A 13,784-nucleotide genomic window follows, 5' to 3' on the forward strand; every position below is an offset into this window, starting at 1 on the left:
TATTGTAAGGTAGTACAGCTGTGAGTCATGTTTTTACATAAATATTTAAATTATGATTTCAACATTTTCATTTTTGGAATGCTGTGCCAAATGCTGCTGTGATGGCGCCCGCAGATGCTCCTTTGCAAAGCAAGTGGGAATAACTGAGTTTTGTTTTAATGAAGCTGTTAACAAAATCTTCCAACAATTTGATACATTCAAGGATATTCTCTAAGTCAGTATCATCCTGCTGTTCGTGACCTTCAACCACCCTGCTGCTCGGAATACCGATCCGCTATTGCGTCACACTGGGTTCTGAACTGCTGCGGTTCTGGTGTGTCTTCTCCCGCCTTTCCCACGCGCTCACCTCACACCCCAAATAACGAAACCCTACCCACACATCCCAATATACGGCGTGCCTCATCTGCGCGTCAGCTGGGACTCGCATACTCATGAATAAACAAACAGCCTATCTCAAGATTAGCAAGTAAAATCTTTCAGCAGCATTATGATGCATTTAATTTAATTCGTTGATTTAATTAACATGAATTTTACTTCGGGTGCTTGGCAAACCTTGCATTGTATGCGCCTGTGCACTGGCATGACTTGAGCCAAGAGAGGGACGGGTGGCAACCCCAGTGACGATCGCGTGGTTTGAAATCCGGCGGGAGCTCATCCGTGAGCCGAAACCCGACCTAGGATCCATTTTGTTGGCTTCAAGGCTGGTGTACTAGCGGGTGACAGAACAGAGGCATCATGTGGCACACGAGGGGGTCTGCACCTTGCCGAAGACCACCCGGAGTCCAAACGGGAATACCCTGGGTTGGTAACACCAACTGGTTTCCTGGGGGCGGGGGGGTGCAGTGTCTTAAAGAGACTTAATAAGTGTCTTGAAGTTTAACTGAGACACAACAAATCATTATGCAGGGAGCAGCATTAAAGTACCATCTCCTATTTCTCTTCACAGTGAAGACAGCGTTCTTGCACATTCCAGACAGGTCACTCTCCCCCCTTTTCCCCTTCCTCCTTAAAACAAAAACCTCGGACGACCTCTGACGCCTCCAGTGTTTGGAGCGTGAGAGCCCGAGGAGCGTTTTTTCTTGTCAGAGCAGTTTCTTCTGACGAAGGGTCAGTTCTTCAGAACTGCACAGCCAAAGAACCACTTCTCCCTGAAAAATCGAGGCTGAGAAGCAGCACTGGCACATTCATTGCCAGAAAACGCTGCCCACCAAAGGCGCGGGGTTAGATTCCAGTTATAAGCGGGTAGAGACGGAAGCCATTTACATGGTTTTCCAAGTTACCTTCCCTCACAGTGGGGCAGCACTCAGCTTAGGTATTTGTGGAAGACAGTGATCAAACCTGACGCAGGGGAGGGTGTGGGTATGTGTTACACAACCCCTTAACTGTAAGCTGACTCCTGCGGTCAGACCCGGAGCAGTAGTACAGAAGGGATTTCTGTGCTCCTGAACGCGGATGAACCTCAGAGTTCCCGTCTCGGAGTTTGCTCAGCGCTGGGCTGTGGGTCACCTGTTCACCAGCACCACCGCGCACGCAACGGAGAGGGCGGATGGAGCCAGCAAACTGGGCGAAACCGAAGCAGCTGAAGTGACACGCTCCAAACTCCCGAAGCGGTTTATGAAGCAGCACAAGAGATGTGGGTGCTATCAAGCATGCCGACTCACCCATCCTGTGGCCCTAAAAAACCAAAGGACAACTCCAACGGCTTTGCAGCAGGGAGGGAAAGCACTTCTCCTGGAGGGCGACAACCGGCAAGCGCGGCTGCCCCGCCGGCACGCCCCTTCCTGGTGGCGCGAGCTCCCACACGCCGATCGGGCGACTGGGAAGCCAGAGCTGCTGGCGCTTGTGTACTCAGTGCTCTGCCCCTGCAGAACTGGGGAGCAGCGCTGCCGGAGACCCCTCCAACCCAAGTGACTGCGCTTTCAAGGGCAGTCAGGGAAGGAACCCCCAGATCAGCTGCCCAAGGATTTACAAAGAAAACCCACTACAGATGAGAAGCGACTCCCAAACCAAGGTCTTCCCGTTGCAAAAATTTAACAGAACCCCTATTTTTAGGTTTGGCTAACTGCAATTTCACCGTGGCCTCTGTGGAAGCACGTCAGCCCATCCTTGCTTTCAGGACTTGGCACTTCCTCTTGCACAAGGTTCCTGGCAGCCCACTTCTCTAGCCTGTCGCAGTCCCTCTGGAAAGCACAGGAAAATAATTGCAGCAACGTTCTTTTGTCATTTCTGAGCTTTACAGGGCTCCTACTCATGTGCCTGCCCTTATCTCCCGGACAGGTGAGTACTACTTCCACAAATGCCAGTCAATTGTAATAATTTAAAAAGAAACACCATCCTGGGCTTTTGTTACAGCTCTTAATGGGATGGCATTCCACTAGCTACGGATCTAGGATTCTTTAGATGGAAATATTATGGCTTGGTTGCCAATATGGATATTAAGAAGCTTGTTTGTATAGTTTCAACAACAGACTATACAGTGCATCAGCTTTCAATGAACAAAAATGATTTATAAGCCTACATTTCTGGTACTACTTACATCAGTAAATCTGCAATATTCCAGCTCCGTGAACGACGACGTTTGAGTGTGCTCTTGAGCAGCACAGCCAAGGGGAAGGCTGCAATTTTGCCGTGTGAAAGGAAGACCCTAGGCTCTCAGGAGCAAAAGGAGCAGTCTGATATTGAGTAATAACGTGTTACCTACGGTTTCTGTGCCGACACAGTATTTAAACCCTTTATTTTGGGAGGGGGTGATGTTTGTTTCTGACTGACGCAACTGATTTCGACATAGGGGACTGAAGACCTTGTAGGGACGATGGATGAAGGCTCATTCTATCCTTGGATTATCTCCTTGGTAGGGTTATGCAGCACCAGATGTGCAGGATACAGCTGAGAGCTAGAGAGAGGCAGAACAACCAAGAAGCACATACACATCCCCCCAGGCTTGTTTCTTAACAGAAATACCTCATGTTCCTGGCTGGCTCCCCCCGCAGTGTTTTCTATTCCATGAACATTTCTTCTCCCTAGCCACCATGGCTTTTTAATCTGTGGCAACTGCCAGACCACGGTCAGAGCAGATCCCACGTGGCCTGCTGGCCCCACCAAGCAACGCTGCTCAAGACCCTCGGACCAAAACGGTATTGCGACGATGTTCCTTTTCCTTGTTTTACTTCCTGCTTTTTCCTGAATATGGCAGGACTTGAGGAAATGTCATTTCTACTCCAGTCCGCGGCCCCGACTGCATCACCGGAAAGCGGGACGCGGTGTTGCGCGTACTCGATCCGCGCGTCTGAGCAAGCCCAAGCGTCAGGTGCCGGCGGTACGCGAGGAGGGTGCTGCTCCGCTGCCCACTGTGCACCGGGGTGCACCAACGCCGCGTGTAACGAGCCTGAACGCAAACCTCTCCGACAGAGAGCGTGCAAGAACGAACTGACAGCTAACACCAATCCATTCACGGTATTTTAATACCAAGTTAATGCATTTCTCAAGTAAGAATTTATAAATCTGGTAATTTATAGAAAAAAAAAATAAATCACAACTTCACAAAAAGCTAACTTTCAACGGTTTGTCCCCTCCCCCCCAACACGCAGTTTACAAGATAATTCCACTATGTTGGTAGAAAGTTAACAGTGGTGTGAAATCCTTAAAAAAAACATTTGCAACAGCAATTGAAAATAAAATAATGATTTTTTCCTCAGTGAAAAACAGGAACTGTGTTTCCCAGTAAAGGTAAATCAGAAAAGCAGCAAAAAACCTCCCCTCCTACGTGCCACCTTCCCCCCGCCACGTGCACCACTGGCAAAGGCAACACTTCAGCATCAGTTGTTCCCCGGCTCAGGACGTCCGTGGTTTTGGCAAGAAGTCATGCTCAGAATCCAGCGGTTGAGGCCTGCGCTGCCCCTGCCCAGTCTGCTCCAAAAGCTGCTCTTACTCCCGTTCCTTGAGGTAAGGCAGGATCAGCAACAGCTCAGGGTAAAGGTAAGGAGTATAAAGATTTTTCTCCGGGTTTATTGTTCCTTCACCTCTCCAATGCTGATTGGAAACCCCAGAAATTTTAGGTGCCACACCTCACATTTGAGTATTTATAGGAGACGCGGGATTTGAATGATGGTGTTGTGTTTTCACCTGTGCACAAAACCCCATTCTGCTGAATTTATACATGCAACCACAGGACGAAAAATGTTCCTTCTCTAACTTCTTACTTAAAAGTCACATTTTCAAAGGTCATTGCACTTGAGAATAAAAAGGCAATTAATACGCATCTGCTATTAAATATTATACAGACCTGAACTTCTGTGCAATCCATTGCTTCAGACACACACACATATTTAACATCTTTTTTAAAAAACTAAGCCTCTAATCGCAGTTCAACAAAGAAAACCAGACTTTGTTAAAGACTACCATTTTAAAGACAAAAACCTTGAAGAACAAACACGCGCAGAACCGCTCCCTTTAACTCCTGCTGCACTGAAACACACCTTTGTAGTTCTCCGTGTTGTTCCCGCGTTCAACCTCACTGTCACGCTTATACTGCTCTAGTGACCCCGCACACGAACACACGCCCTCTGACCTGACCGGCACGGCTGGCACCGGTCATGCTGTTGGCACCACCTGGAAAGCTGAAGGTGAGATTATCGCCTCGCTCCCTCACCTGGGGAGGACGGACAGCTTCAAGGCGTGTGCAACACGGTTGTCACACGTGTTGCCCGTGCCTTGCAGTCACCCCCTTCAGGTGCCGAGTGCTTACTCTTCCAAGCCAGGGTTTTGGGTTGTCCCAGCATGTTTTAAGCGACAACTTGCCGTTAAAACTATGGACATGGAAACTGAAAGGGAGATTTTGGTCCCTGAGATATATTACGTGAGATCAAGAACTAAAGCACTGGTATTTAATTTGGAGTGGACCCTCTTTAAGGAAAACTAAGTTAGCTTCAACTTTCAGAACTTTAACAAATAGTCACGACAACATCCTTACGCAGGGTGACAGAACGTACGCAGTACTGGTCAAGAAAAGTGCACTGTACAGAGTAGTTTTAAGCGTTAGCAGTTGCTGAGGGCCAAGAGGCTGTCCCATCAGCAGCGTGCTGTGTCGGATTTGTCTTTCCAAACGAACACAAAAGCACAGAAGATGAAACGCGGCCTTAACCAACACCCCTACTTACTCCTTTCTCTTCGAAAGTACAGCTACAGGACTTAGTGTCTTCAATACGTACAACGGGCAAACCGATGACATACGCCGGAAAGCCAAACCAAACTTGTAACCTCTGTAATTGATGGCAGCAACGGTACCCTGTGGGCCATGTCAGCGATCTCTCCATTGCCAAACCGGCGGTGACGTGTGCTACTGACAGTACGTTTTGAGCTAGTGTTCAAAAGGTTTGTACCACTGAAGGTGTTTCAGAGCAGTGGCCACTACAGGAAAACATCTTTGGCAACCACTGACATACAAAAGGTAATTCACAGCAGCTGGAAGAATTGTGAGTTGTTTACAAAGTTCTACAGTGCATCATTAACGTACTGCAGCGTGCTGTATGAAGTACCAAAGCCCTGCAAAGGATAGCTCACCGTCTGACATCACCTCAGGGGCTGCGGGGTTTTGTTACACCCGCTTTCTCAAACAAAGCTAGGGCTTGTGAAATTGCCGAGGATGACGTGACAGTCCACGCAAAGGCCTCCGGTGTCATTGGGAGTTGATGGGGAAGGGAGCAGAGCAGCGAAGGACTGAAGACTTAAGTTTCAGTGTACCACTGGGGGGTTACTCAGGGACTGGCAACAGATGGATTCGTGAACGGATCTAGTCACAGAAGTAGTGTAATCATGTTGGTGGTGGAATCTCTTCAGACAACAAAACAAAACAAAAGATCAGCTGCATCCGGAGTCCACTCAGTAGTCTCATTTACCAGTACCTTAAATAAGAAAAAGAACGCTGCATGAGTAACATAGAATTTACTCTACAACATTAATAACACTCTGTAACACAGCTGAGCTATAGGAGAAAATCAGTATAACCATCTTTTGCTTTCAGTTAATACAATCATAAATCAGACATATCGTGTGACACCATATAAGCTAGCACTTGAGTGTGTGGGATGTGCATATAGTAGCAGAGAAGAGACCACACTATTACAATGGGTAAATTTTTAACAAGTCGAAGAACTGAAGGAAGGTACTCTACGCTTATTTTTTTCTGAATATGAGCTCAGTTTTCAGGAATTTGGGAAATATTATTGCAACTAGCTTGCAGAACTGCCTGGTGATCCCTGTATGTAAATTAGCATGCTATTTGGCAGTAACTGTCACAACACGACACTAAAAAGGAAAAATAGAATCTAAAAAAAAAACCCAAAGTATTTTTAAGCAGGAAGAATACAGTACTACTGTCAGTACTGACACCTTATTCTGTGAGAATAGAGTCAAAGAACTTTTTACCCCAGATGTCACGTCAGATCCCGGATATAGCCAATCCCAACTTACACCTCACTTGAGAGGTGCCAATTTAAGCATGCAAAGGCATGTCTTTAAATTTGAGTCTAAAAAATTACGTTACACTTTCAGTTAACTCTCACTCCCCAAAAAGTATAACTACAGGATATGTTGAAATCTTCCAGATGTCTCTTTCCAGAACTAGTGTGAAAACTTAACATAAGGACTCCAGTGGCTACGCACAACTTGCTTTAATAGTGAAACAAACCAAAACATTGGCCCTTTCTCCCCTGGGAGAGAAGAAGAATGCAGATCATAAAATAAGGTGCAAGCAATTGACCTGATTTTGATGAAATTATGAAATGGTACTGTGAAATGCAGTATTGCTCTTTGTATTCAGTCATCAGGTGCTGCATGAAAAGGCAGTTAGTTTAGCAATTCTGTAAGCGCGGTTTTACCACGTGAGTGGTCTCTGTTTTGCCACTGCGGATTTTCCCTTCGCGTTTCAGTAGCCATAAAATCAAAGCCTTGCCCTGCAGAGGCATGTCCAGCAGTGCTGCTGCCATGCAAGACTTACTGCTGTTTCAGCACATGAAGGATGAATTCAATCCTCAGTAGATTCAATCCTCAAACCTACTAAACTGACGACTGCTTTGGAGGAGTTCCAGTGTTACAATGAAAGATAAAATGTAACAAATTTATTAATGGAGCTCCTGTACTGAAGTCAGAAGGGAAGTGTGGTCAGAGAGTTCTGGTTTTAAACAGCAAAAGGGTATTTATCAGAGTAAATGCCTAACGGGAAGCAGCCCTGCTCCAATCAGCAACACAAATCCTGCACACCATGTTCTACCTTAACACACAGCTGAGCAAAACTACAACCCGTACATACTATCACCGATGCTATTCCTTTTTAATTAATAAACAAGAGCTGGAAGTTTCTTGCAACTTCTCCTGTCCCCAAGCTTACCATGTAGACAACATGCCAGTATAGTGCTGTATACACAGCATACAGTATAATATATATATATAATATCACTGTAGTAAAAGTAACTATATCAATAATTACTGTTGTCTGACAAGGGCAAAAATGGGTTCTGAAGGCCAGAGTGAGTTGAAATGTTTTCCACTTGTGAGTCTAAAAGGCACTGGACAAGCTTAGGGAAGGGAGAAAAAAACCCCCTTCTTTATGAGTCCCAGCAGTGCAAGTTTAGATATTTATATGCAGGTTACTGATTAGTTGTTTTTAAAAAGCAATAAAGCCAGAATTTAAGTTGCATATCTGCCCACTTAGCATTGATCTTCACACTGTTTTGGGTATCCCCCATGCGGAGAAGAAACTGGCCTGGAATTAATACACAAGTTGCTTAGTTCAGCTTGTTAAAAATTTACCCACTTATTCGCAGTTGGTTTTATTTTATTCTTCATAATCAAGATTGTTCTTATTCACAGATACATTCCAAGATTAGTAAATCAGTGTCAAAACATTTCTCCAGTTTGATTTTTGCCTAGCATTTGTTCAGTCTGGTTTTAGTTCTACAAGCTCAGTCTCTTCCGTGCAAGGAAAATTACGATCAAACAGTTAATTCAGGCTGAATGAGTAGAAACAAAATGCAATCACATCATCACAGGAGCATGCTAAGTCCTCAGCTGTCTGTTAAATTAACACCCCGCTCCCCATTCCCCCGAAACCAAAACAAAACCAAAAGACAACTACACAACCACCCCCCAAAAGCTTACTAAGCAGCAACAATGGCTATACTGTAGAATGTTTTCCTCAGAATGAAATTAGGAAACACAACAACAAAGAACAAATGACATCACCATATAAACTTCTTTTTCTTACCATAAGAATGTCTTAATGAAATGTCTTACTTCTGTAACTAACACCGTCATCCATATTAAGAACTTTCTTTTAAAACAAAACACACATTAATGGGTTGAAGATGCATCTTCATTGCATATGCACACACTCCCTTGCCCCAGTTGTGCAGCTAGGCTTTTGAGGGTCTCCCCTCCTTAAACAAAATGAATTGGCTTAACCAAAAGAGCAAAGCACAAAACCAATATTCTCCAGATTTAGTGGATGAAGATTTCTAACCATACAATAGTTCCAAAGGGACCAGAAAACTGAAAGGGGTGCATGAAGCCCTTCAGGGACAGAAGAAGAGTCTTCATTTAAACAAGATCCTCAAAATAATTGGAAAAGTTATGAGAAGAAATAGAGGATAAAGGACGGAACCTTATTCTAGCTGCAACGCACACCGTAATGCAGGCAATGCGAAACTCTGCTAAGCTGCTCCAACCTATATCCCTTTTATAAACTCTGTACAGTCTGCATGGGCAGACAAAGGGACGGGCAGTTTACGGTTTCATGTGCATCCAACAACCGTGAATTTTGTGGCACGTGAGGATGAATTCAAGATGGCATTAACTTGGCTCCCTTAGGTATCATATGTCTAATTCACACTCTCCAACACTCGTGTGCATGAACAACAAAAAAGCATCAGTCATTTTTGCTAAAAATAAACAGACAGAATACAAGAAACCCCAACACTTAACACTAGATAGCTTTTAAAGTGATCTAGTTCAAACAGTAACTAACCTGAGACGTACTTTGCTCCGATTAACATTATCATGCTACTCATAATAAAAAACCCCAAAGGTAGACTACAGAAGATACTAGTGTCACCTGATGTCATCCAGGGGAGGGTGTTTCCAGTCAAGCAAATCAAAAGAGAAATATATATAAATTGCAATATATGTGTTAAAAATCATACGAACAGCAGAAAGTAACAAATGTAGTGACATTTGCAGAAAAAATAAAGATGATCATGCATAACCCCCAAAATAATTCAAAACAGGCTTTCAATATACGAGTTCAAATCCAAATCCTACTGCTAGCACTATCTAGGTTGAGCCAATTTCTACTGTTCTTCAACCTTAACAACTCCTAGCAGGCAGAAGACAAAGTGTCCAAGCAAGAACTAAGGAAAACAACATATTCCCCCCAGTGTTAAACCAGACAGTCACTGAGGGTTAAGTGTTGGTAAACACAGGCGTTTTCATACGAGCCAAAGAACAAGATTTAGTCTTATTTTCTGCAAGGCAGAATGTTCTATCCTTCCAAAGGAAATAAAGATATATAAGTAAGATACGCATCAAGCACTTGAGATTTTAGGATGCGTAACAGACAGTTTTGGTGTAACACTACTAAATCATAACAGACAATACTGAAGTGAATCTTGTTACTCATGCTAAGTTACCTATTCCCCTTCCAAAAAGCTTTGAGAGAATTGTTTGTATAACTATGATGCTAAATAAAACACTTCAGCCAAAAATAGGACAGTAAAAGGAAAATTTAGCGTTCAAGAACAACTTAAGAGAGGGCTGCAACTGTGGATTCTGAGAGAGTTTACATTATGAGGATTCTTTACTTAATAATCATCATTCTAGTAGCTTTTCCAACAAAGGGAAACAGAAGATGTGTTGTAGGATGATTCACTTATCCTGAAATAGTGCTGATACACAAATTCAAATTATAGATCACAGAAGACTGCAGGTTTTATTTAATTCAAACCTGGCAGATGAAAAAGCCCTCTACTTCAAAAGATGGTTCTTGTTCAGTTTCTCAAAAGTGTTTGTATATTCTCTGTGTGCAAACAACAGGTCTATGCAATTCTTCACGTTTTATGAAAACCTCCTGCTCTTAGCCCTTGTGGGTCAAACGGATTTTGATGTGGCTATCAATCCCTCCTTCCTGTACAGCAAATAATAAAGGCAAGATATAGCAAGAAAAAAGACAGGATGAAACTTTTCTCCTTTGCAACATAAGGTTATTGTAGAAGAAAGTTTATGAAATCCCTGCATTGTCTCAGAATTGTGCTGTATCTCTTCTTCTAGGTAAGATTTTTTTTCTTTTGTAAATTAATGCCACTCTGCAAAACCTGCAGTTAGTCTTGATTTCATGTCGCCTGTTTTCAGAGCCCTACAAGATATTGCTTGCACCCTCCTTTCAAGAGGAAGATCTATCTACCTATTTTACTGCTTTGTTTCCACAGAGATATGAAGTAACAATTTTTAAATCCTTGGAATAATCCAGAGACGGTGTGAACACAAAAGGTCACCAAACTCAAGATCAACTACCTGGGCTAACTGGCTGGTTAACAGCACTTGACCTGCATTAATTTCTGATTTACCATTTGAAGGAGGTTCAGATGTCTCCCAGCCCATAGATTTCATAACAGCTTTCTTCCATCTGGCATAGCGAAACTCACTTTCTGAAATTAAGAAATTAGCAAACAAAAGCCTCTCAATGCACATGAATACAATCACAAGTATTAAGAAGCAAACGCTACAGTATTAGTTTTCCACTCTTTTGCATAGTATAGATTGTCTGCACAGAACAAGTATTATAAAATGCTGTTTGAATGAAAAAAAAAACCCCAAACCCAAACCAACCAACTCAAAACCCCACAGTTATGCACAGTAGGGAGAAATAAACCTTAAAAACAATTTTCACCAAGTACAAGTGGGACAACATGAAGCAATTGTTATTCACGTAGAAGCCCTGCAGTGCTGAAAATCTTGAAGTAGGGATTACAGCAGTAATTATAATCAAAATGTTAAAATAAAATTCTGTGCCAAAAATGAAGAAATAATTGAAAAGACAAAAATGCATTTGTCTTGCACATGGATTAATTATGTCAAGTACATGCTTTCCATCTCTAGAAGCACTTAAGAACTGATGAAAAAGTTAGTTAGCTAAAAAACCAAAGATTAATGTAAGCTTTTTAAAGTCAAAAAAAATTCTTCCAAAAATAGCCAGTCTGTCCTTTCTACATCTGTGAAAACTCACAAATGCACAGGAGCTTTAGGAGACATCTTTCTCAGTAAAAACTTTCAAGATTTCTTTGATTTTACTTACTATGAATCAAAAGCTACTAACTGCAACACCCAGTGCCAAGCTTCTTTCAAAAAGAAGAAAGAAAAAGAGCGCAACATATTCCCCTGTGGAATTATGCTGGTTTAACCATTTTCCAGTCTTACTAGTCACTAAATGGACAAAACAGCAAGTGAAATGTGCTCTTCCCTAAGCTAAACACTACAAAGTTGATCTTCAACATGTGTGAGTATATTCGTACACAGCTGGTTTTATATCAGTATGTTAGATGGCAACAAATGAAAAACCTGATCTGTTGGACACAAAATACTAAGTTTGCAAGTTCTTAGAGAATATGAAAGGGTTTTACCCTCAGGGTTGATCTGTGGTTCAAATCGCTCACATGTCACTGCTGTCAAATCTCCGGGATTCAGACTCCAAATTCCAACTCCTTCTGCAGCTCCTGCTGCCATCGCAGCTCCTAGAGCTGTTGTTTCAGGCATTGATGGCTTGACTGAAGTAAATCACAGAAAAGGCCATGAGGACGTTTAATGAAAGACACCTTGATGACATCAGAACTAAAGATTTACATGAACATCTAGAATTATATGTATTTTCTATAACTGCTATATGCTTCCTTTAAGTTTACCAACTGCAAATGTCATTTTATTGCCACGTGCATGGTTATGATGCTAACTTCACCTATGTGTCATCCAAGTCTTTTAAATATCTCAGATCCCTACTTCCTTCAAGACTGAATCATGCAATTGCCCATTTTCATACCACGAGCAGGGCTGCTGACCTCAACCATCAGCTTCCTTAGAGTACTCCTGTTAATAATACACTTTTTTTTTGTCTTCTCCCTCCCTTCTCAAAGCAGTGATCACTGGCTATCAGACTTGTTCCCATGCTCTAGAGAGTGTATTATTAAAAGCATTTATATTTAGAAAAGGCATCTTAAAAGAAGCCACACACCTGTAGCTACTAGCTTGTTTGCCTCCCACAGATGGTCGAGGAGACCGTCCCACCCCAAGATGTCAACAGCAGATCTGTTCCATTAACTCTAGAACTGCCTGCTTCTCTGCTTCAGGCAGAGGATCCTTTCAAATCTGATTTTATTGACCATATCCTTTCATCTGGTAACTATGCATCTGCATGGATAGTATGAGCCTTGCGTATTAAGTATTATTAAAGGCAAGCTGTAATATGTCTGGAGTGAAAAACTTTGCCCTGAAGTGTCTCACACTTATGCATAAGAGAAATCACAATGTTTTTCTAAATGATTTTCTAGAAGCTGCATATTAGGCAAGATTATTACGTTTATGCAGCATTCTTCAGTATAGGTGAAGAATGTCCTGACGTTAGTCAGTGACACACTGCATCCTTGAGACTGCTAATGTAAGCTCACAATGCTCGGCAACTTGGGATCTCCCACAGGTGTTCAACTATGCCTTCAGAATGATGCACCCTGTCCACTGAAACGCTCCAGGTTTCAAGTGAGGTCTTTAAAGAGCTTTAGTGTATTGAAATACATCCTTCAAAAGCTAAAAAGCCTTTTTACTATTGTAGGGGGTTTCTGTGAAAAGAAGCGTTACACGATTGTTTCCAAAACGGCTGCGTTGCTGTTGGAGCAGACAACGGTATTCTAAACTTCCATTTGCATCACAGAGGAACACCACCATTTGGGTCTGAATTTTATATATGCCATTATGTATGCCAAGAAAATGGGTTGCAAGATTTCCACTTTTGTTGTAAGCTCTATTCCCTTCTTCGTTGCTGCTGGAGGAGGAACCAGAATGGACAACGCGTTTCGTGGGTCTCCTTTTACACCGTCAATGAAATCAAAGGTTTGTGAAGGCAAAGGGAACAGAAAAAAGGGTATTTGTTGTTGGCTGAAATGCAAGAGCAAAACATGAGCAGTGGAGATGCAAAGTTCTGGTTTATCTATGAGCAAGATTCTCTGGGCCAACAGGTCGCAGGAGAGCATTAATTTAATTGATTTTAGAATCGTTAGATTTTTAGAAATTGATATGACAAATACAAAATTCAATCATAGTGCTGTAATATTTCAACACGCGAAGTCAGTCATTCTCCAGGAAAGTGAACCTCAAAACTGGACGTGAAAAAAACCTCAACATTCTCAAGCAGAAACAAAAGACCAGCAACAACAAGGCAAGCCATCCATCTTGCCCTCATTAGCTGTTACGAACCATTGTTCTTTTCAGCTTTAAAAAGAAAAAAAGGAGTTGTGATTTCGTCTTACCTACTGGAATACACAGAATGTCTGATTGGAGTTGCATGAGGACCTTGTTATTGGTCATTCCTCCGTCTACTTGTAACTGATTTAGTGGTATCCCACAGTCCTTGTTTATGGCATCTAAAATCTTAAGTAAGATAATATATGTTATGATTTACTTGCGCAGGATTCCATGATACCCTCTGAGTGTAAACTACTGGTAAGTCAGCATTTGCTGAAGAGTGTTCAGCA

General features: G+C 42.5%; 1 protein-coding gene across 1 annotated transcript in view; it reads right to left on the reverse strand.

The window, feature by feature from the left end:
- Nucleotides 1-9,014: 9,014 nt before the first annotated feature.
- The window catches only part of GK (glycerol kinase), a 27,888-nt gene continuing 23,118 nt past the window's right edge, over nucleotides 9,015-13,784 (reverse strand). The window contains exons 18-21 of the mRNA XM_010150797.1: nucleotides 13,560-13,680; nucleotides 11,667-11,810; nucleotides 10,614-10,694; nucleotides 9,015-9,106 (exon numbers count right to left, since the gene is read on the reverse strand). Coding sequence (XP_010149099.1) covers nucleotides 9,015-9,106; nucleotides 10,614-10,694; nucleotides 11,667-11,810; nucleotides 13,560-13,680 — 438 coding nt within the window. The remainder of the gene's footprint in view (nucleotides 9,107-10,613; nucleotides 10,695-11,666; nucleotides 11,811-13,559; nucleotides 13,681-13,784) is intronic.

The sequence above is a fragment of the Eurypyga helias genome, unplaced genomic scaffold (assembly GCF_000690775.1).
Source record: "Eurypyga helias isolate BGI_N326 unplaced genomic scaffold, ASM69077v1 scaffold40064, whole genome shotgun sequence".
In the NCBI taxonomy this organism is placed as follows: domain Eukaryota; kingdom Metazoa; phylum Chordata; class Aves; order Eurypygiformes; family Eurypygidae; genus Eurypyga; species Eurypyga helias.